A 23,750-nucleotide genomic window follows, 5' to 3' on the forward strand; every position below is an offset into this window, starting at 1 on the left:
ATGGAATGAATTTTTTGTGCTTAAACTCTCAGGGGGAAGAGAAAGAGGAGGAAAGAAAGTGGGGGGTGAATCAATAATGGCTGCTTATAAGCATTTAATCCCACAGGGGAGCACTGACCCCACAATACCTTCATAATATCCTGCTTTTCGGGTACTGCACATTGCTGGTAATCTCGATGGCTGGGGAGCTTTTCTACAAACAAGCTAGAGAAAGAAATCATACCCTTAGCATTATATGATGGAAAGAGCTTAGTGATGGTTTCTAACATGAGAATGAGTCTCCTTTTCAAAAAGCACATTTTCAGTAAATTATCATTTAATCTACATTCTTTCCATCTGCCTTCCCATTAAAGGTTGGCATAGATTTTGGCATTCGAGGGTAGTTAAACTCAGCAAACTATGTGCTGAGGTAGAGATGTGCCCTAAATGGACCATGTCACTTTGATCTTTCTCAGTCCTGGATGCTTAACCCCACCAAGCATTACCTCCTATATGCTGCTGGCAGCACTGAGGATCATATACACATTTCAGAATTTGGGAAGATCGATGCAATCCTTTCTCATCTTTGAAAAAAACCCAAAGGACTGCTAAGGGATCAGTAGTGCCATGGTGCATGTATCAGAAACTTTTAACAGAAAATTTAACTGAGAGAAATGACAGCCAGAATCCCTAGTGGATCAGGAGGTGCAACTAGAAGTTCATTATTTCTCACCACCTTTTTGAGAAACGAAGGACAGCAGAAGTAAAGGGAAATCCCTGCAGTGGGTGCATCACTTCCAGGTAAAGTATAGATATTGCTTCACAAGGGCAGGGAATTCTGCTTTTATCTCTTACTGATGTATGAATTTTTTGGTAGACTAGTGTCCAGCTCATAATACATGCTCAATAAATATCTGTTAAATGAAAAGCCCCCCCTTGATCATGATGGGATGTAAATACTATTTTGATCAACTAATATGTGATACCTTATAATTTACTGGTGTTCTGTTGTTTACAAATAACACATGTATTCATCATCTTGCCTGGATATGGTCTCATAATCCCCACTTCTCAAATGAGAGAATTAAGGCTTAAGGAGGCTACATAAATGTTAGATGCCTAAAGCTTTATAAATAATAATAATAATAAAGCCACAAACATTTAGAGTTGAAGAAACCTTAGAGATTTTCACCCATAAATCTTTCATTTGTGGATAAAGAACTGAAGCCATCAGAGGTTAAATGAACTACAAATGATCACATCATTAATGAAGAATAGAATTAAAATATTTTGGTTACTCCCTGACTCAGAGAGTACAGGGACCTTTCCCCTTTACCACACTGAGATTCCATAGCAGTATGTATAGAACTTGAGCAGAAGGTGAGAAAGAAATATTATCAATTGGTAAACTATACTTCAGAAATTGAAATGTTTGGAAAACGTACTAATCAATGACTATTGATGACCTCCAATTTTGTATTTATTGCTTAACTTTCTAGAAGCGAGTGATTTTCCCATGTAGGCTGAACATTCCCAACCATCAGCCTTTCTGATGTTCTCAGGTTAAGTCACCAACTGAAACAATAAAACTAGTCAACATGTGACTTTCAACTAAAACAAAATAAGGGTTTCAGCTTAGATTAAATAATATTGGTAACAGATCTTCCCAACCAGTAAAGTGGCAAAATAATAAGGAAAGCCCAAATCCCATTTCTGTTAACTCTTAAGCTAGGATTGATAATAAATATCAATCTAATGGGAAGTATATTTTCATGTGGCTGTTCTGAGGTAGCCACTCAATATTGTGATAATACTAGTATTATCACATATCTAAATAAATTGCCTTTTCTTTGTTACTAACTACAGTGTGAAACTAACTGCTACATTCTATAACTAAATCAGATCTTTCCTAGGACTCCAGACTTATCCCCCAGTCTCAACCCATCAAATCAAACTTTAAAAATGTTAATACGTGTTTCCAGTGCTGTAGATGGAGCTGCAGAATGGCTTTTGCTTTCATAAAGCTTACCTTCGTGGGGGGTGGGTGTGCGGAGAAAGGCATGAAACAAAATACTTTAGTCATGAAGAATATTAGAGAAACAGACATGCAGGTTACTGGGTTGGCCTATTGAATGCTATCCAATATTCTTGTCTCATCCCATCACTGAGCCTCAGAGATGGGAAGGGATGCCTTTGAAGACATGAACTGGTAATTTAAAAACTTGGACATTTAATACTTTTTGCAATTGGAAGATTGGTCTGCATATAAAAACATTTGTGGCATCCAAATGGTCTCACTAAAATATCATGTAAATATTTTCCCAATTTTCTCATGTCAAAGGTCTCCAAAACAAACGACTTACGTTATAAATTTATTATAAAGAACAAAGGCATTTTCCAAGTTTCCTTCTTCCAAATACACAGATGCCATCCTCTCCATTTCTACTCCAGATCTAAAGTAGCGGCGTGGAGCGATATCTTCAGTGATGGCAATGTTACAGCCCAACTTGCTCAGGGCACGGACTCGCTCTTCTGGGCTGAGGGAAACATCTGTGTGGTCAGGCATAGCAGCTAACTTCTTCTGCAAAGCAAAATGTGAATCTCATATTATAATAAGAAATGAGTATGACTGAAATTATGGCTGTATTTTCTGTTCTAAATACCTGACAGCAACACCTAAGGGAAGCTTTTTATAAGAGTTAACGATATGATAAAAGTGAAGTCTTTTTAAGTGAAGACTCAAATACATGGTCTACACCGAAAGAACACCCATCTCCAGAATAAACATAACTTTTTCTTGAGGTAAGCTCTCTTTTAGGTTTCAGTGTACGATTATGTGGAAGTTCCTGGGTATGCAAATTTTTTAGGTCATTTTAGGTAAAATATCATTGACCCTTATATCCTCATAGATATTTCCATCCCAGGCCATGGGAAGCAGGCCAACAGATGGATTTGTGCAGGGTAAGGCTCGTGCCATTCTACTCTGAAGGATCTCCAAGGGATAGCTTGGATTCAACAGTATTCCAGAATCTATCTAGTTTAATAAGCAGCTTTCAGGGACTCCTGGCATCTTTGCCAAGTGAATAAAACACCAAGGTGGACTTAGTTTTAGTCTGGCTATGAATCACTGAGTCAAACTTCAGAGGCAAGGTGCAGTGAATTAGCTGCAGTTTTTTCAATGCCATCTGGTCTACTTTGATGGTAATTATATAGGAGATAGAACCCTAGAAACCTGGAATTATTCTTGTTTCTAAATGTGTAATGTATAACTAGAGAGACATAAACATTGTTTCTCAAGGCCCCAGTAAGTCAGAAGTAGGCCACGCCTCTTGTACCTTCTCTTACACTTCTGACCTGACCTGGAGCAATGTGGGTGAGTCCTCCTCCCTGCCTCTTTATCCCCAGGGAGACTTTCAGGGCCTGGGCTTCTTATCCCTCCTGTGACTGGGTGTCCAGTTCAATGTGGAGCACCAAGGATAAGAAGATTTCTCAGTCTCCCATATTCTCCAGGTACGAGTTGCAAGGAGTAACGGGTATACTTGACTTGGATCCTCACCTGGCAGCTTCAGTCTGTTCTCACCTGGTCTAGAATTCTGAGATCAGAGAAGGGCGACTGGTGGCCACACCAATACTCAGTCCCTTCCTAAATGGCTTCACCTTAAATTCAGGCAACTTTTGTCCAATCCTTGCTGTGCTGCTCTTTTAATTCTCTGCAAGACTTTCTAATTTCAGAGAAGCGGATAGAGGCTTCCCCACATCAGAAGCAAAAAGTGGAACTTGTGAACCCTGTACCTCAGGATTGAGAATACACCATTTTTTATAACAGAGAAGTCTCAGACACAGAAGCAACACCCCACCTTCCCCTCACCATGCTCATCCATAGAGCTCAACAGCACTAAACAAAAACATTGCTATTTGATCACAGATAAATGCTTTAATGACATCAGAATATGACAATTAGGGAATTTTCTAAAGGGAGTTTCAGCCTCCTATGTGTACAATAGAAATCTGACCATTTTTTATTACTATACAGTCCACCCTGAATTATAATTACTTGTGTACAATTGTTTTTGATTCCTTATGAACTCCTTGATGGAAAGGAATCATTCTCCATTCTTCCCTGTTCTCTGGCATGTAGCATATTCTCTGCAACACAGATGATATTTAACAGATGTACCCAAAAAAGGAGGGAGAGAAAAGGGAGCAACACGATTATAAGTTATCTTTTTCTTTAAAGATGAAAATAAGATTTATTTTTCCTTTATTGAATGGTCTTATCCTTCCCAAGTTTAAAATTGATTTCAGACATACACTGGGAAATAGCCTAAAGTTTCCATCAGTCTATAATGTATCATTTGCATGTGAGGTTCTTGGATGACAATACAAAATTTCCAGATGAAAAGCCTTCACGTTCATTTTTCAGGAAGAGTCACGAGGTCCATATCATTTAAATCTTTCTCGGGAGTTGTATTAACAATTTTACTTTGGACGAAGTGCCTTTGGCGTTTCATGTTTCTGTATGGCGCCCTCTAGTGTCCAGAAGCTCTATTCTGGAGCAGCTGAGCCCCTGAAGCAATGTCAGGGGTCGCAGGGGAGCGGTACTGGGGGTTGGAAAGAGCTGTTCCCCGCCTCCTGGCTCCAGTGCCTGTCTCCACTGCCTGAGCCAGTAGGCCGGGCACACAGGTATAAGTTTTTGTCCCGGAGCAGCCAGATATGGATCCCTGCTTTCCACAAGCAGCCGGAATCCCAGTCTCCCCAGGAACTCTGCCTGTATTAACTTTCCAACCCGGTAGTCATGCGAGTCTCATGAAAGCTCCATGAAATGTAGGTTTGTGCTCCCAGCGCAGATTTCCGGAGCTAAGTATTCAGCAGTCCCAAGCCTTCCACTCCCTCCCTGCTCCGTTTCTCTTCCTCCCGCCGGTGAGCTGGGGTGGGGGAGGGGCTCGGGCCGGACAGAGCCACAGCTCTGGCACTTAACCCGTTCGGTGAGGTCTGCTCTTTTCTCCAGGTGTGTGCAGTCTGACACATCCTCTTTCCTGTTGCTCTCTCAGGATTAGTTGCGCCAATTTTCTATTTGTATCCAGTTTTAGGAGGAAGCCTCTGTCTCTCCTCTCACGCTGCCATCTTTTGCTTCTCAACTTCACATTCATTTTTACATTGACATGTACACTAAAATTTTAATTATCCCTACCTAACTTTCTAGAAAACACACAGGACACCCCATAAGGATGATTCCTTCCTCTGCAGAGGTATAAACGGAGCAGCCTTTATTATTCCACAATGCTTTGACAATATGGGGCCAGAGGTGAAAAAGTTCCCACCGTTCTCTACGCAAACAAACTCTCACATCAATTGAGCATCTGTTAGCAACTGAGCATCTTGGTAAAAAGAAGAAAAACATTGGGTCAAAACCTATTTCAGAGCAAGAAGCAGGCTCTTCTATTTCTTTATCTTCTGGTGGTTTGTACAGAGAGGGCATTCAGTACACTGCTGGTCTCAGGGCTATGCACAAGGTCACAATGAGTAGGCGGGGAGGGTCATCAGGAGGAAGGTAATGGTAATGACAGCTTCCTCTTATCAAGCTCCCACAAAAGGCAGAGAACTTTAAAAACATGTTTCCAACTGTCTTAGGGCACAGAGTACAGAAACAGGGCCATGGAGATTATATAACATGCCTACATTCTCAGAGACTGATCTAGGACACAGAATAAGCCCATGTGATCCCAAGTCCCTGTTATTTCCTCTTCAGCATGTTGTGTCTTCTAAGTTGAATTAGAGAAAGTGTGCATCATGTTAGGCCAAAGGGGAAAAGTAAGAAGAACAAGAGTCTCAAGTATGCAGATCTTTACACGGATCTCAAAGCAACATATGGATGTTAAATATAGATTATTTTCCTCAGTCATTACCACACAGGGTAAGCCTCTAATTTTTTATCTGTAAAGAAGCTGAGGCACAAAGAGGTCGAAAACAGCCACAAAGTCAGCTCTGAAGTTCTCTCCAGAACTACACTCCTGGAATCCAACCAGATAGACTAACATGTCACACTTGTGTGGAAAAAATTATTTTTAACTCTAGCGAAGATGGCTTTTATTAGTCACTTCCTCAAAGAAGAGGACCACACAGATGGATGAAAAACGACATGAGCTAAGACTTCTTGAAGTAATTGTGACTCATTTCACGTTTGGTATGTTTCTGTTCTTCTTTTTGGGCTTTCTGACCCGTATGTAAAAATATCAGTTGGTGCTACCTACCAGAGAGTTCACCGTAAATGGCTGGTCCATATTGGTCTGCATACAGAATGAAGGTGTTTACTGTTTCTTCTCAATCACTTCATCTGTTGCAAAGACAAAAAGCAGAGTTAAGAGTTATATTTTGAGAATTCAAGTGTCAAATACCAAACTCTGGGGTTATTTCTGTCTCAAGAGTATGAGTAAATTGAGATGACTTATATAACTTGAGGTCTCTGAAATACTGTTGGAAACCTTTTCCTGGAAATACAAAACTTCAGGTGGTTATGGTTTCTTGAAGCCAAACTTCAAAAGGAGGGATGTGAGGAGAATTAATTATTGCCTAGCAAGTATAACCCTGCTGGGTGTTATCTTACTTAGGACTCTGAAAGGTTATAATGTGGTTTAACTTTCTTCAAAGGGAAAAAGACCACAGTAACTGAGAACATGGACTCTGGGGCCATGGACTCTTAGACCTGTAGTATGGGTTTAAATGAAGACTTAGTAGCTGTGGAAAGCAAGACAGTAAGATGGCTCTGTGATTCCTGTTCCTTGGTCTCCATGGTTTGTGTAATTCTCCCTTCCCTCTCCAGAGTGTGGATGAGACCTACAACTGGCTTCTAAGAAACAGAATATAGCAAAGGTGATGAGATACTATTTCTGTGTTTATGTTATTTCATATGGTAAGGATGAAGAGAGTTTGAAGATACATTAAGACTTCTAATCATCTGACATTAAGTTAATCACAAGGAAGATTATCTTGGATGAGCCTGACCTAATCAGAAGAGACCTTTTGAAGAATGAGACACTCCCCTGCTGGCCTTGAAGAATCAGCCACCATGAGTTCCACAGCTGCAGGTAAATTAATTCTGCTGATAACCTGTGAGTTTGGAAAAGCACCCAAAGGCCTCAGATGAGACCATTACCCTGCTTGACATTTCCATTGCTGTCTTAGACCCTGAGCAGAGGATCTAGTCATGCTGTGCCCAGACTTCAGACCCATAACACTCTGAGATAATAAGTATGTTATCTTAAGCTACGAAGCTAGTGGTGATTTATAAAGCAGCAACAGAAAACAAATATGCTAGCGGTGTGACTGCAGGTAAGTTATATAGCCTTTCTGTGCATTTGAAAAATGGGGGAAATAGTAGTAGTTATGTTAGATAGTTGTAATAAGGATTACACAAATTAGCATACAAAGTGCCTAGAATGGTTCCTAGCACATAGTCAGTATTTTTAAAAACTTAGCTATTATTAGGATCTTTAGTTTGCAGTTGAAGGAATTGAGCCCCAGAGATGTTAGGTGGACATACTCAAGTTCAAATAGTCACTCAATAAATGTTAGTCTCCAGTTTTATACTAGTGTAGGTCAAGCTCTGCATCATCACTTCCCACTTCTAAATTTATTTGTCCTTTATACTCCACTAACCCCTTACATGATGCTGGATACATATCTTCTGCTCAGTTCCTCAATTTATAAAATAAGGGGGTCAAGCTACATTCTTTCAGGTTATATATAATATTCATGACTTCAGAAGTCTGAGAAGTAGATCATTCACCTTTACATGCTATTTCCTGGCCTGAATCTATGGCTGAGAAACTCTTCAAGGAAAGTCATTTGCCATGTTCTAATCTTTCCCTTTCATCCTCTCCAGTGATCCCTGGAGTATATACTGAGATTAAACTTGCAGGCTGCAGAAACGTCAAGAAGAAATGACCTAGAGAGAGCCACAGTCACAGAGTAGCTTAAAACCCAAATTAGTTCTGCTGCCACTGAATGTAGGCAATCCCATCTGGGGAATCACTACTTCTCGGTGAGAATAAATAAACCAGAAAAAAAAAAAGGCATTAAAAGAGTTAAGGAAATAGAACAAAGAGGTATATGGGTCACTCGGGGCTGGGGGTGAGGTAAGGGGAAAAGGGAAACAAGGAAATACCAGTTAGTCATTGATTAGGGTCTTGTAAAAACCTAAATTGTTTTAGGGTTTACTCAGATCCTTAAACAGAGAACAAACAATTTTAAAAGTTGGAAGCATTACAACAGTGGTTCTTGTATTTTACTATACCTAAAAATGCCTGTTTTAATTTTTAATATAACTATAAATAGATATAACCCACATAAGCAAAGCTTTTTAGTATCCTTAGCAATTTTTAAGAGTGCAAGGGGTCCCAAGAATGAAAAGTTTGAGCAATGCTGCTTGAAATAAACTATGCAAACAAACAAAACAAAAACTCACCATGGGCCAGAAGAATGTAAAACAGGAAAAAATGAATGTCAAGTATCACCTTCTGTTTATGCTACTAGGTAGGGTCTTGCTAAAATTATTAGAAAACTGAAGGTACAGTAAGAGGTGCCTTATCTCACAGAATATGAGACCCACAAGAGCACATGCAGCAGAATGTTATATACACTGCAAAGCCCATTGTCTTTTTCTAATATAAAAATGTAATTTTTAGCTTATACATAGCTGCCCAGATAAAACCTAAGTTTTCCAGCCTTTCTTGGAGTTAGATGTGGCCATGTCACCTAGCTCTGGCCAGTGTAGTGTGAAGTACTGTGATCAAAGTCTGGACTCTGCCCTTTAAAGGCAGGGACATGGCCTTCTCCACCTACACCTGTCCTTCCTGCTGGCTGGAATGCTGCTGTTCAGGTGAGCTGTCCATGGTCATGAGTCAGAGCCACGACAAAGCAAGAAGAGAAGAGGAGCACTCTAGTTTGCCTAAATTCACACCATTATGACAAAGACAAATTTCTATCTTGTCTAATACTTTGTTTTTGTTTAGGCAGCTGAACCTGTATCCTGGCAAATGCAATAATTTAACCTAGAAATGATGATTCAGTGCAGCCCAGTGGGGAAACTATTGTCAAGACTGGTAAGAAAATACATACCCTCCATCACCGCACCCCCTCAGCACGCTGCATTCCCTGCCTTCACACCTCTGCCCTGTTAGGAAGTAGACAAAATATTCTCCTTCTTCCTTTCCTCTCCACGTCCTGCCCAGTCTGTGTGATCCCACTCAGTCCTCTCAAGTCTCAGACTTCTTCAGAATTAGTACCACAAAATCCCTGTGATTAGCAGATATTATAAGCTACAGCCCCAAAGGCAACATTTGGCTGTTATAAATGTTTAATTTGTTTGTTAAAGTAAATTTAAGAATTTTAAGTTAATTATGAACATTTTAAAATTAGGAGATTTTATACAGAAATTCAAACTTCAGCTGAAAAAATAAATCAGAGAATCTGGTACCACTGGTCCCAGTAAATGGGACATTTGTGTGTTATTTATCATCTATCCTAAGTTGAGAACAGTGCCAGCTACATAATAAGGACTCAATATATACTTGTTGAATGAATGAATGGAAAAAGCAGTTCCCTTAAAGTCTACAGTATACTCCCTATCAGAGTCCTGGGGTTATAACAGAAGCTTAAAATATTTGTCTAGATCAGTGCTAAAATATGTCCTCCAAAGGTACTAGCCTTCAAAAACCCATAGGTATGTCCAAAGCAATTTAAATTCAATGCAATCCCTATCTAAATACAAATGGCATTTTTCAATGAACTAGAGCAAATCATCCTAAAATCATATGGAACCACAAAAGGCCTGGAATAGCCAAAGCAATCCTGAGAAAGAAGAACAAAGCTGGGGAATTACTCTCCCTGAGTTCAACCTATACTACAAAGCTACAGTAATCAAAACAGTATGGTACTGGCAAAAGACAGACTCATAGATCAATGGAACACAATAGAGAGCTCAGATATAAACCCACACATATATGGTCAATTAATACATGATAAAGGAGCCATGAATATACAATGGAGAAAAGACAGCCTCTTCAATAACTGGTGTTGGAAAAACTGGACAGCTACATGCAAGAGAATGAAAATGGACTACTGTTTAACTCCATACAGAAAAGTAAACACAAAATGGATCAAAGACCTGAATGTAAGACTTAAAATCATAAAACTCAGAAGAAAACATAGGCAAAAATCTCTTGAACATAAGCATGAACAACTTTTTGCTGGACACATCTCCTTGGGCACGGGAAACAAAATAAAAAAATGAACAAGTGGGACTACATCAAACTTAAAAGGACAGCAAAGGACACCATCAGCAGAACTAAAAGGGAGCCTACAGTACAGGGAGAATATGTTTGTAAATGATTTATCTGATAAGGGGCTAATATTCATGATATATATAAAGAACTCATACACAACACCACCAAAAAACCCCCCAATAATCCAACAAAAAATGGACAGAGAACTGAAACAGATTATTTTTCCAAAGAAGAAATACAGATGGTCAACAGGCACATGAAAAGATGCTCCCCCTTGCTAATTATTAGGGAAATGCAAATCAAAACCACAATGAGATATCACCTAACCCAAATTAGAATTTCCATTATTCAAAAGACAAGAAATAACAAGTATTGGCAAGGATGTGAAGAAATGGGAGCCCTTCTACACTGTTAGTGGGAATGTAAATTGGTGCAGCCACTATGGAAAGCAGTATGGAGGTTCCTCAAAAAACTAAAAATAGAAATACTATATGACTCAGTAATTCCACTTTTAGGAATTTACCCAAAGGAAACAAAATCCCTGATTCAAAAAGATAAATGCACCCTTATTTATTTTATTTATTTTTATTTTTTATTTTCAAAAATTTTTATTAAGGTATGATTGATATACACTCTTATGAAGGTTTCACATGAAAAAACAATGTGGTTACTACATTTACCCATATTATCAAGTTCCCACCCAAAGCCCAATGCAGTGACTGTCTATCAGTGCAGCAAGATGCCAGAGATCCACTATGTCCCTTTTCTGTGTTACACTGTTCTCCCGGTGATCCCCCACACCATGTGTACTAAACATAATACCCCTCAGTCTCCTTCTCCCTCCCTCCCCACCCACCCTCCCACACCCCTCCCCTTTGTTATCCACTCCTTCATTCTTGGAGTCTCTGAGTCTGCTGCCATTTTGTTCCTTCAGTTTTGCTTCATTGTTATACTCCACAAATGAGGGAAATCATTTGACATTTGTCTTTCTCCGCCTGGCTTATTTCACTGAGCATAATGTCCTCGAGCTCCATCCATGTTGTTGCAAATGGTAGGATTTGTTTCTTTCTTATGGCTGAATAGTATTCCGTTGTATATATGTACCACATCATCTTTATCCATTCATCTACAGATGGACACTTAGGTTGCTTCCATATCGTGGCTATTGTAAAAATTGCTGCGATAAACATAGGGATGCATATGTCTTTTTGAATCTGAGAAGTTGTATTCTTTGAGTATATTCCAAGGAGCGGGATTCCAGGGTCAAATGGTATTTCTATTTTTAGTTTTTTGAGGAACCTCCATATTGCTTTCCACAATGGTTGAACTAGCTTACATTCCCACCAGCAGTGTAGGAGGGTCCCCCTTTCTCCACATCCTCGCCAGCATTTGTTGTTCTTAGTCTTTTCGATGCTGGCCATCCTTACTGGTGTGAGGTGATATCTCATTGTGGTTTTAATTTATGCACCCTTTAATTTATGTGCACCTTTAATTTATTGCCACATTATTTCCAATAGCCAAGATATGGAAGCAACCAAAGTGTCCATCAATAGATAGATGGATAAAGCAGATGTGTCACATATATACTATGGAATATTATTCAGTCATAAAAAGGAAGATATCCTGCCATTTGTGATAACATGGATGGAACCAGTGGGTATTATGGTCAGTGAAATAAGCCAGGTGGAGTAGGAAAAATGCCAAATAATTTCACTTATTTCTGGAATATAAAAACAAAAAAAATAAAGTGAACAAAATAACAGTAGACTAACAGATACTGAGAAGTGACTAGTGGTTACCATGGGGGAGGGGTTGGGATAGGTGGGTGGGGAGCATGAGGGGAGTAAAGGGGTACAAAAATTCTCAACCATAATGTAAGTTTGTCTTGGGGATAGTATACAGCATTAAGAATATAGCCAATGATTCTGTAACATCTTTCTATGTTGACAGATAGTAACTGCACTAGTGGGGGTGAGGATTTAATTATGTGGGTAACTGTTCAATCACTGTGTTGTATACTTGAAACCAATATAAGATTGTGTATAAGTGATACTTCAATAAAAAAATAAATTAAAAAAATAATAAGAACCCACAGGTAGCTCATTTCATTTTCTTAATGCAGGTCTATTCAGTACTACAATCTTTTATTCACTCAACAAACATCAACTGAACACCTAGAATGTGCCAGGCATTGTTCTACTTATGTGGAACATGAACAAAATGTGCAAAATTCCTGCCCTTGTGAGTTTACTTTAGTTGGGAGGGACAGATAAACAATAAACCCTTGAAATAAGTTAACTGTTTAATAGGTTAGAAGGAATTAGGTGTTTTTGAAAAAAGAGAACAAAGGAAGGGAACCAGGAGGGGTATGGAGAGGATAGGATGGGCAGCAGATTACAGTGGTAAATGGAGTTTTCAAAGCGTCACTCTGAAACCAGCTATGAAGGCTGGGAGGAAGTGAGGGATTAGAAACAAGCTAGTGCAGAAGCTCTACGGGGGTAAAACACCTGGTGAGTCTGAGAAAAAGTAAGAAGGGTGGTGTGGCTGGGGCAGAGTGAGCAAAAAGGAGAGTGCTGGGAAATGAAATTATCGATCCAAGGACGGTAAGGGGGCCATCTAGATCAGCATGTGGACTTCTGCTCTTACTTGGAGTAAAATGAGACTATTTAGGGTGTTGAGCAAAAAAGTGACATTACATGGCGTTATAATTTGAAAAGAGACCTTTGGGTGTGTTGCTGAGAACAGATAATGGGGGACAAGGGAGGGGGCAGAGATCAGCAGGGAGGTCACTGCGGGAATCCAGGGAAGAGGTCCGTTGGCTTGGGTGGTACAGAGAGGTGATGACAGGGGCTCAGGCAAATAGAATGATTAGTCTCTGCTGACAAGTCATGTTCAAGTCAGTTTTCCATTTCCAACAGGAGGAAAGGCAAACAACTTAAGCGCCACCATGATAAGCAATGATTTTAAGGGAGTAATTCTTGTCACTTCAGCAGCACAGAGAGCTGGTGGGATGCCGGTGGGCCACCTTTTCTCCTTCTCACACTTAAAAACTGTCGTGTGAAGATAAGATAAACATTGCAATTTGGAGGATCAGAAATACACTGAAACAAGACACCAGAGAATGCTGAAGGCTGATGTAAAGTAGTTAATATCATACACGAGCAAAATATAGTCTCTTTCAAAGTGGAGGCCTGAGAGGCACATAGGGCCAAGGCAACCTGTGGAGTGAGCGGAATGGATGTGAGTCGTGGCCCTGTTACCCACTCGCTGGTCATCCTTACTGGACCCTCCCGGGCTCACCGGCCTCATTCACGGCAGGGCTCAGCATGGCCCTACTTCCTCACTTCAGAGAGGTTTTCAACTCATTGCAAAATTTCATCAAGCATGCTCCATTTAAGCTCAACCGGCTCCCTACCCTTCCTCCACCCCACTAGGGCCCACATTCCTGGGGCTTGATAATGTCTGAACCACAGCCTGGTAATACATTTAACCTGTAAGATCCTTCTGGAGAGTTTTTTTTGCTTTAGAGCTCCTGTCTTCTTGCCTTTTTTGCTAAGCCCCTTGACTTCACTTTAGCCTCCAAAAACAACCATTTTCCTCTTCAAATGAGATTTTAAACAGGAGTTGGGGAGTTTCTACTTTCTGTTAATCCTGGCACACATGGGCTTGGGGAACCGGGGGCAGAAGAGGTGTCAGAATCATACATATTCACAACGAGCACATGGAGGCCAGCTTCTGTCCCTGCAGTACAGCTATGCAGCTCTGGGAGCTAAATGAGGGTTCCTGACCATGCCCAGGGGACGTGACAACAAGGGGAGTGGCCTGGGAGGGGGCAGGAACCCTCTCCGAACTGACATTGCATAGCTCTGAGTTTATGAAGGTGTACTTTCCCTCCCCCCTCACAATTTTACAGCCCAATGGCAGATTCTTTTTTGTTTTTAGATCTCAAGTCTATGTCTACAGTTTCAACTCCCCTCCATGGAAGTGTGGAAGCAGCTGCAAGATTCTGCCTTTTAAAACCAGCAGCAGATAATGCCACGAATGAACAGAGGAAAATATCTGACCTGGCACTGTACTTATTTTGTGACCTTTTTATTCTTAATTCCCTTAACTTTCCTTTTCCTTTTTTTAATACTTCTCTTGTGGCTAAGCTCAGAATCCTGACCCACTTTCATGCCCAAAGCCATATTTTCCAGATTCCCAGAGAAGAGACTACCAGGCAGTGAACAGCGTCCTTAAAGACTTAAGCATGCAGAGAGGAGACCCTGAGACATGCATGCAAACGCGTCAATTTTTCGCTGGTACCCCTTTCAACCTGATGCCGTAATGAACCGCTTAGGCAGGCGTAGACTTCTCACAGGTGAGGAAGCTGGAACATCTCCTGCAACCACATTTCTAATTGGCCAATCAGCAACCACTCTTTCCTGGATGGGTTAGAGTTCATGTTTTCCAGAAAGAACATGGATGCAATTTACTTAGTTGGAGATAACCTACACGTGGTCTGCAGTGGCCTAATCTGATTTAGATAAAGGGAAATAGACAGTCATTCCCATGCCTTAAATGACACAGGCAGAAAGAAGAATCTCCTGAGTCACATTCTTAAGATCAGGATGTGCTTTAGGGAAAAAAATGACCTTAGCCCACCATTGCTATTAATGTTAAAAGATTAAAAAATTGAGACATTAAACCAAAGATTCATTTGAGTTATTTTTACATTCATTCTGTAAAATCTGCAAATCAGAAATATGATCCAGATGATACTTCATTTATACTGAAATATTGATAAGATAAACATGAAAGTTGATCAGAATATTAGAAATAGCTTTTACTGTATTTTTTTCCTAAGCTCGTAAGTACCATATGGGAATACCTGCCAAGGGTCAGGTGATGGTCTTTTTTCCCTACAGGGATATTCCAGGTTATACCAGGACACTGTGGTTTGGATTAGATCAGTCAGCAAGAATACAGTTGCTACAGGAAACATTATTAAATAAATCACCACTCCTGATACATGTTTTGAATAACTTTGAGGTAAGTCGAGGCTAGCCTGACAGCACCCTAGTCACACCTTTAGCCATAAAGTAATTGCTCATAGTGCAATACAGCTTTTCTCCTGAAACCAGGATGAAGGGGTTGGGCAGCTTTACCACCAACAGCTAGGCTGTGGGCCATATATACCTGCAGTGAGAATCCAGCTTCCACCACTTAGGAGCTGGGAGTGCTATGGCATCTCATTGAACCTATTTGTGCACTTTTTCTTCATCTATTAAATGGGGGAAAATAATACTTTTCCAGATCTCAATCTAAAGCTTAAATATGTAAGATGCAGACATGCAGATATAGATGTATAAAAGGTAATATATAAAAGTTCCATTACAGTTCCTGGCATGCAGCACGAAACTCAAAGAAAATCAGCCCCTTCTCACATCAAATGGTTAGAGAAGGGAGGTTAATTACCTCTGTCCTAAAATGTTGATTTCTATTATAGATATCAGAGATGACTGCTGTTTCACTACTTGCTTCACTGTAGTTTTTAATTTATTTTTTATTGAAGTGTCGATATACAATCTTACATTGGTTTCAAATGTACAACACAGTGATTCAACAGTTGCCCATACTATTGAACCCTCACCCCAACTAGTGCGGTTACTATCTGTCAACACAGAAAGATGCTACAGAATTTTTGTGCCCCTTTTGCCCCCTTACCTTTCCTATCCACCTATCCCAATCCATCCTCCATGGTAAGCACCAGGCACTTCTCAGTGTCTATTATGAGTCTGCTGCTGTTTTGTTCATTCTGTTTTGCTTTGTTTTTGTATTCCACAAATAAGTGAAATGATATGGTATTTGTCTTTCTCCACCTGGCTTATTTCACTAAGCATAATAACCTCTAGGTAGGTTCATCCATGTTGCAATGGCAGGATTTCTTTTCTTTTTATGGCTGAATAATATTCCAATGTGTATACGTGCCACTTCTTTTTTATCCATTCATCTAACTGATAGACATTTTAGGTTGCTTCCTTATCTTGGCTATTGGAAATAATGTGGCAATAAACATAGGGGTGCATATATCTTTTCAAATCAGGGATTTTGTTTTCTTTAAGTAAATTCCTTGAAGTGGTATTATTGGGTTGAATGGTATTTCCATTTTTAGTTAAGGAGCCTCCATACTGCTTTCTAGTGGTTGCACCAATTTACATTACCACCAACAGTATAGGAGGGTTCCCATTTCTCCACATCCCCATGAATACTTGCTATTTCTTGTCTTTTGGATAGTAGCCATTCTAACTGGTACGAAGTGATATATCACTGTAGTTTTTATCTGTATGTCCCTGATGATTAGCAATGTGGAGCACCTTTCCATGGTCCTGTTGGCCACCTGTACTTCTTTGGAAAAATGTCTGTTAAGGTCCTCTGTCCATTTTTTAATCAGGTTATTTGTTTTTTTGGTGTTGTGGCACATGAGTTCTCTTTACATGTTGGACGTTAACCTCTTATCAGATAAATTGTTTACAAATATATTCTCCCATACTGTAGGTTCACTTTTAGTTCTACTGATGGTGTACTTTGCTATAGAGAAGCTTTTAAGTCACACTTTTTCATTTTTTATTTTGTTTCCCTTGCCTGAGGAGATGCGTCCAGGAAAAAATTGCTCATGCTTATGTTTAAGAGATTTTTGCCTATGCTTTCTTCTAAGAGTTTTATGGTTTCATGTCTTACATTCAGGTCTGATCCATTTTGAGCTTACTTTTATGTATGGAGTTAAGACTGTAATCCATTTTCACTCTCCTGCATATAGCTGTTCAGTTTTCCTAATACCAGTTATTAAGAGGTTGTCTTTTCCCTCTTGTATATCCATGACTCCTTCATTGTATCTTAATTGACCAGATATGTGTTGGTTTAAATCTGGGCTCTCTATTTCATTCCATTGATCTATGGGTCTGTTCTTGTGCCAGTACCACACTGTTTTGATCACTGTGGCTTTGTAGTATAGCTTGATGTCAGGGAGTGTAATTCCCCCAGCTTTGTTCTTCTTTCTCAGGATTCCACTGCAATTAGTTTTTGACAGACACTGTCAGTTGTCTACCCAAAAGCCACCCACTCCTCCCACCCCCACTTCTTCCCAGCCAGTAGGGCCTAACCTAGAGATTCACTTTCCCACTTGTAACTTGCTCTTGGTACTTGGGTATAGGGTAAGTGGCCAAATCTTGGATAACAGGACCAGCAGAAGAAAATCTGTTGGGAGGATTCTGTGAGCATTTTTCACCTGTAATACAAAGAAACATGCTGGAGAATATGTGACTTTTCATTGGCTGGACATGTGTCATCATGCAAGCTTTGAAATGCAGCAGCCATCTTGCAACCAGAAGAGTGAAGCCTAAGAAGCAGCTGGTGTGCAGAGGACAGAAGAGCCACAGGGCAGGGTGAGCCTGCCTCCTTGCCAACACCGCTGAGCTGCTGAAGTTATTAACCATCCTCCTCCAGATTGTTACCATGTAGGATATAAATACTGTACTATAAAGTATTTAAAAATAAATTATTGATAAAGGCACTCTAAGGATTCTGGAAGATGCTGCCTAATTGATATAGCGTTCCTTGGACAATATAAGGAAGTCTTTTAACTATGTAAATCCTATGACAAAAGTAGTGATTCTGGAAAGCTAAAACAAGAACAATATATGAGACTTAACCATTTTCAAAAGAAACATTTCTAAGACAATATTACATTCTTTTTTGACTAAAATATAAATATTATTTAATTATTTATTGATGATTCAGTCTTATTTCAATGTACCTGTTGATTTCCAATGCTTCCTCCATTCCTAATCTGTTCTTGTTTAGAAAATCAATTAAAAAGTAACATCCTTACTAAACTTCTCTGACTTCAGTCTTTCCCTCCTTTTAATCTTAGATCACTGATAAATTTATTTGCAAAATTAAAGTACAGACTGGACACAGATCTGAAGGGATCTCTTGTGAGTTAACTGTATGCTGATTACAGTGAATGTGCTTCATTATTTCCAAATTGGCTGCACAAAAAACATTTTTCTCCAACAAGGGTTGGCAAGGATGTCGAGACAAGGGAACCCTCTTACACTGTTTACAAATATATTCCACTGTTGGTGGAAATGTAAATTGGTGCAGCCACTACGGAAAGTAGTATGGAGGTCCTCAAAGAAGTAAAAATAGAAATACATGTGACCCAGTAATTACATTTCGAGGAATTTTTCTGAAGGAAACAAAATTCCTGATTCAAAAAGATATATGCACCCCTATGTTTATTTCCACATTATTTCCAATAGCCAAGATATGGAAGCAGAGAGTGTCCATCAATAGATAAATGGATAAAGCAGATGTGGTACATATACACAATGGAATACTATTCATCCATAAAAAAAAGAAAGAAATCCTGCCATTTGTGACAACATGGATGGACCTAGAAGGTATTATGGTCAGTGAGATAAGCCAGACAGAGAAATGATATGATTTCACTCATTTGTGGAATACAGAAACAAAGCAAAACAGAATGAATAAAACAGCAGTACACTCATAGACCCTGAGAAGTGACTGGCAGTTACCATGGAGGAGAGGCTGGAGAAGCAGGGGGAGGGGAAGGGGGGATAAACGGGCACAAAAATTCTCAATCATAATATAAATTGGTCACAGGGATGGTAGTACAGCATGGAGAATATAGACAATGATTTTGTAACATCTTCTTATATTGACAGGTAGTAACTGCACTAGTGGGGGTGAGGATTTAATAATATGGGTAACTGTTGAGCCATGGTGTTGTATACTTGAAACCAATGTAAGAGTGAATATCGATACTTCAATAAAAAATGAAAAAACAATTGTGGGTTGATACCACAAGAGAAGGGGGGAGAAAAGCATTTTTTCGCTTGTTTTTTCCTCCACTGTCTTCTGGAAAAGAGCAAGCTGAGTTCTGGGCAGGTGAGTTATTAACTGCAGGACTATATATCACTTTTAATGCGGCAAAATAGCTATTGCCATATAATAGCTTTCATATTAACAGAGAGCTTTCTTTCCCTGGTTAACTGAAATAATGCATTAATACGCATGATGTCAACCCTCACAACAGCCTCATCAAATGGGTAATTGAGCCCAGAGATTAGACATGCAGCTCCCAGGGGCAGACCACCTGGGTTCAAATTCTGATTGCAATCACTAAGTGCAGCATCACAGCTTCCCATACTGCAAAGTGGGGTTGATAACCGTAACTAAAGAAAGAGCTGCTGAGAAGTTGAAATGAGACAATGCCTATAAAACATGGGGCACAACGCTCTGTGTTCATGAGCACTCAACAAATGATAGCTGCCATTATCTCCATTTCACAAATGAGGAAACTAGAACTTAGAATTAGGTAAGCAGCTTGAGCAGTGGTGGAGCAGGGACTCAAAGCTAGGTGCACAGGATTCCAGAGTTCATACTCTTAAGTCACACAGTAATACTGACAATTAACACTTAATCATTAATGGTGAAATCAGGAGAAGGTCAAATCTTTGAGGCTTGGACAAGAATGACAGGATTCATAGCAGAAATGAAATTTCAATTTGCATTACAAATATCTGATTTATAATCTTCTCCCTGCCAAAGAAATAAAAGGACATTCATTCCTTTAACTTGTTTCTTAGGCAAGATAATTCTAATCTGCTCTTATTTAGAAAATCAGTTAAAATGTAATTTTTTTATTAAACTTCTCTGATTTCAGTCTTAGGCTGTGGACTGACCACCTAGAATATGTAGTTAAGAAATTCAAATGCATAATTATTCTACCAAGACACGGTTCAATTCCAAATATCTGCTGGTTTTTAATATAAATTCTGAATTGTGGTATTCAAAAGGCATTTAATATGCTCATAAATGTGCTAATTTAGGATTCTGGTTTTCTTTTTAAATGATGATTCAATTAATAGGCATCATAAATAAAACATTTGGAAAATGAATTTGAGATGTCAGTGAGAAATTAATATTTGTACACAATATTTCAAAACCAAAAATCCATATGAACATGTCAATTTTGTTGCTGTTGAAATACTAAAACTTCCTGGAAATTATGCATTCTAAAGCTAAGCCACCCATAAGCCATTAAACACTAATGTACACTTTAACGTACTTCCCTTTTTATTGCAATAAGCTTTTAACGAAATACTTTCCAGAAGTTGTCTAATTCAATGAAGCATAAAATAAATTATAAAACTGACATCATTTTCTTGCCTGCCAGTTGCCTGAGGCTCAGAGATGAGGTCAGCCCTTGGGCATTAATAATCAATTTTATTTAATTTTTATAAATTTCCCAAGGAGAGTACTTCAGCAAGATGAATTTAGCCCCGCACTACTACTCAAAAGCAAAAGGTATCCTAGAATACACCTTTCTATTGCCCTTCCAATGTTCCTCAACCACAAAAATCTTAACTGTTGACCATGTTCCAGTAGACAGCTACAGTCATGATCTTGGTTTTGCGCTAGACAATCTCATCAATGCAGTGGCTAAAGAAACTAGTCTGTCCCTCCATAATTTTCTCTGGCCTAAAGAATCTCTTACACTGTCAAAGTTGTTAGCAAGTGGCCTGGCCACCTGCTCTTCCTGTTTGCTCAGGACTCACTCCCTTCCTACCTTTCTTCCCTGTAGCTGCTATCTCTTTGCTTTGATGGAATTGTAGTTCCTGGACCACCTGCACAGTAATTGCTTGATGGAGGAGGAGGATAGCCATGACAAAATACAGATTTCTAGACCCTACCAAGTCAGAATTTTGGGGAAAGGTGACCCATGGATCTCTATTTTTATCAAGCAGCCGAGGAGATCTTTATGCACATTAATACTGGAGATTATGGCGTCAGATAAAACAGCTCCAAGATAGTTACAAATAATCCCCTAAATGCCTGGCTTTGATCAGCTATTCCCTACTGCAGAACAAACAACTGCTCTGACCTCTATGAAGTAGAAGAGTTTTTTTTTTTCTTTATACCCTTGCCTGCATCTTCACTATTAATTTCTGTCTTTTCTCTTAACATACCTTCATTCAGTAGGACACATTTTTTGTCATAGTTTCACCTAAGCTTTAGAACTGTTTCATCAAGTGTCCTTCATCTGTTTTCCACCAGGATATTCAACCGTGATTTCTTACTCCATGTTTTAAGGCTAAACACAACTTCCCCACAAATATTGCTAGCCCCAAATAAATTCATTCACTCATTTATTCAACATTATTTAGTAAGCTCCTACTTTGTGCTGGGAGTTAATGATAAAATGGTGACCAAAGAGACAATAACTGATCTTGTGAAACTTACATTTTGCTAGGGGCAGGGGGAGGGGCAGAGAGGTGTGAAGATATCAGTTATCTACATGATTATGTCACTAAAATTATGGTAATTGCTATAAAGATGAAATAGAAGCAATGGAGATAGTTATGCATTTTTTTTTTGCAAAAATTCCTCAGAAGTGATGTGTGTACTTTTCAGAATCAGGAGACATTGATTTATCAGTAATGTTAACTTTGATCACTTTTTTTAAGTTATATTGGCCAGATTTCTCCCCTATAAAGATACCATTTTTCCCTTATAATTATAAAGTATCTTGTAGGGAGCTGCATTGAGAATACCCAGATGCACTTTTGCCCATTAATTTTAACCCTGAAAGACAGTTCTTGCCTGAAGCACTTATTACTGTGGTAGCCAAAAACGGTGAATTTTCTATTTCCATCTTTTCTTCTACATTTACTAGTTTAGTTGTATTTAGACAACTAAATACAATGTGTGATCCTGGATGGGTTTCTGGACCAGAAAAAGGGCATTGGTGAAATGGTGAAATGTGAGTAAGATCTGGAGATTAGATAATAGTCCTATAACAGTATTAATTTTCTGATTTTGATAACTACTCTGATTGTGTAAGGTGTTAAGATTTGGGAGAACTGGGTAAAGGATATACAGAAATTCTATGTACTATTTTTGCATTTTTGTAGAAGTCTGAAATTATTTTAAAATGAAATTTTTTTCATGTTCAATCAGTACCTTAAAAATTCCTTCAACACATAAAAGGGCAATAAAATGAAAAAAGCACCTGGCCGGCCCTTTGGGGCACCTTTCTTTTTTGCATGTTATTCAGCTTTGTTTTCCACTGCTCCTCAGTATATATCTTCCCCTCCTTTCCTTTTCATCAAACTCTCCTTGTCTTACCCGAACATCTGCCATTCTGAAGGATGTGGGACATTCTCTCTAAAAGTTCCTACCAACCCTGTGGTTTTCTGATTCCTTCATCAAAAAATAGGTATTAATAAGAAAATGAAACACAGTATATAGTGCCCTTATAAAAAACTCCAAGGCAGCCTTAGTGTACATGTTACTCCATGAAAATGTCTATGGAAATCAGGAGGACTAGATGCACAAAATTTAAAAACAGAAGTACAAATCTGAATAAAAAATTAGATTTGGCTCTTAAAAGTAGGTTTGTCTCAAAGTTGTTTACTGACCACCTGTATCAGAATCCTCTGACATGGATGTTAAAATGAAGACTACCAGGCCCCACCCAAACTTACCAAGTAACAATTTGCGGGAGTGGGATGGAGGCATTTTGGTCATTTGAGATTCGTTTGAGATGCCCTGCTCAGTCTTAGTACTCTGAAAAAAACGTATCTTGTGGAACAGCTTAAAAACCAACCTTTCAAGGACAAACTGTTACTGGGCAGCTGTGTCTGGGGGAGGTCTTTTCCTGTGCAGGAGGTGAAACCGCAACCTGGACAGGGGAGGGCTCATGACTTTGATGGAGAAAGAATTCACAAACAGGTCAGATGAGCGTAGGTGAGGAAGGAATTCATTAAAGCAAGAGTAGCAGGGAATGGCAGCAGCCAGCAGGCAGCAGAGAGCAAGGAAGGACAGAGGGAGGAGAGGGAAGCTCATGGAACTCCTGCCCAGCACAGGGCGAATCCCTTGCCAACTCCTGAAGCCAGGGTCGCTGGGTGTACAGAGTCTGCTTGAATCTGCGCATCATGGGAACTAAGCCCCTACCACCCCAGGATTTTAAGTTGCTGCAGAGCTCTGGATGGAGTGAGATTATTTTCTGAGAATTCTCCACAGGCAAAGAAAGGAGATTTGAGGATAGGCTACTAAAGAGCATGATGGTACAGCTGCGGTCCTGTCTGGGTCACCCAGGTGACAGGAACTTGCAAGCCCACATCAGAGCTCTCAGCAGCCCCTCCCTACTTGTCTGAAGTAGAACAGAGAGAGTGAAGACTTGTGCTTAAGTCTAGAAAATTGAATGAAATAGCAAAGTAACAAAGACACTTATCACTGGGAAAAGGGGTCTCTTATGAATCCCCCACAAGGCTTGGAAGAGCAAGAGACAAAATGCAAGTAAATTGAGCAGTGAGAAGGCTTTATTTAAGGCAAAGTACACACTTTAAGAAAGGGGGTTGTAGGCAGTCTCAGAGGAGACGTGCTTAATGGCTTAGGATTTATGTCTTTTAAGGATTT

At 39.4% G+C, this 23,750-nt stretch overlaps 1 protein-coding gene across 1 annotated transcript in view; it reads right to left on the reverse strand.

The window, feature by feature from the left end:
- Positions 1-23,750, reverse strand: part of STAMBPL1 (STAM binding protein like 1) — a 43,380-nt gene that overhangs the window by 13,726 nt on the left and 5,904 nt on the right. The window contains exons 2-4 of the mRNA XM_036924068.2: positions 6,231-6,313; positions 2,343-2,560; positions 129-204 (exon numbers count right to left, since the gene is read on the reverse strand). Coding sequence (XP_036779963.1) covers positions 129-204; positions 2,343-2,560; positions 6,231-6,272 — 336 coding nt within the window. The 5' untranslated portion in view covers positions 6,273-6,313. The remainder of the gene's footprint in view (positions 1-128; positions 205-2,342; positions 2,561-6,230; positions 6,314-23,750) is intronic.

This window comes from Manis pentadactyla, chromosome 8 (genome assembly GCF_030020395.1).
Source record: "Manis pentadactyla isolate mManPen7 chromosome 8, mManPen7.hap1, whole genome shotgun sequence".
In the NCBI taxonomy this organism is placed as follows: Eukaryota; Metazoa; Chordata; class Mammalia; order Pholidota; family Manidae; genus Manis; species Manis pentadactyla.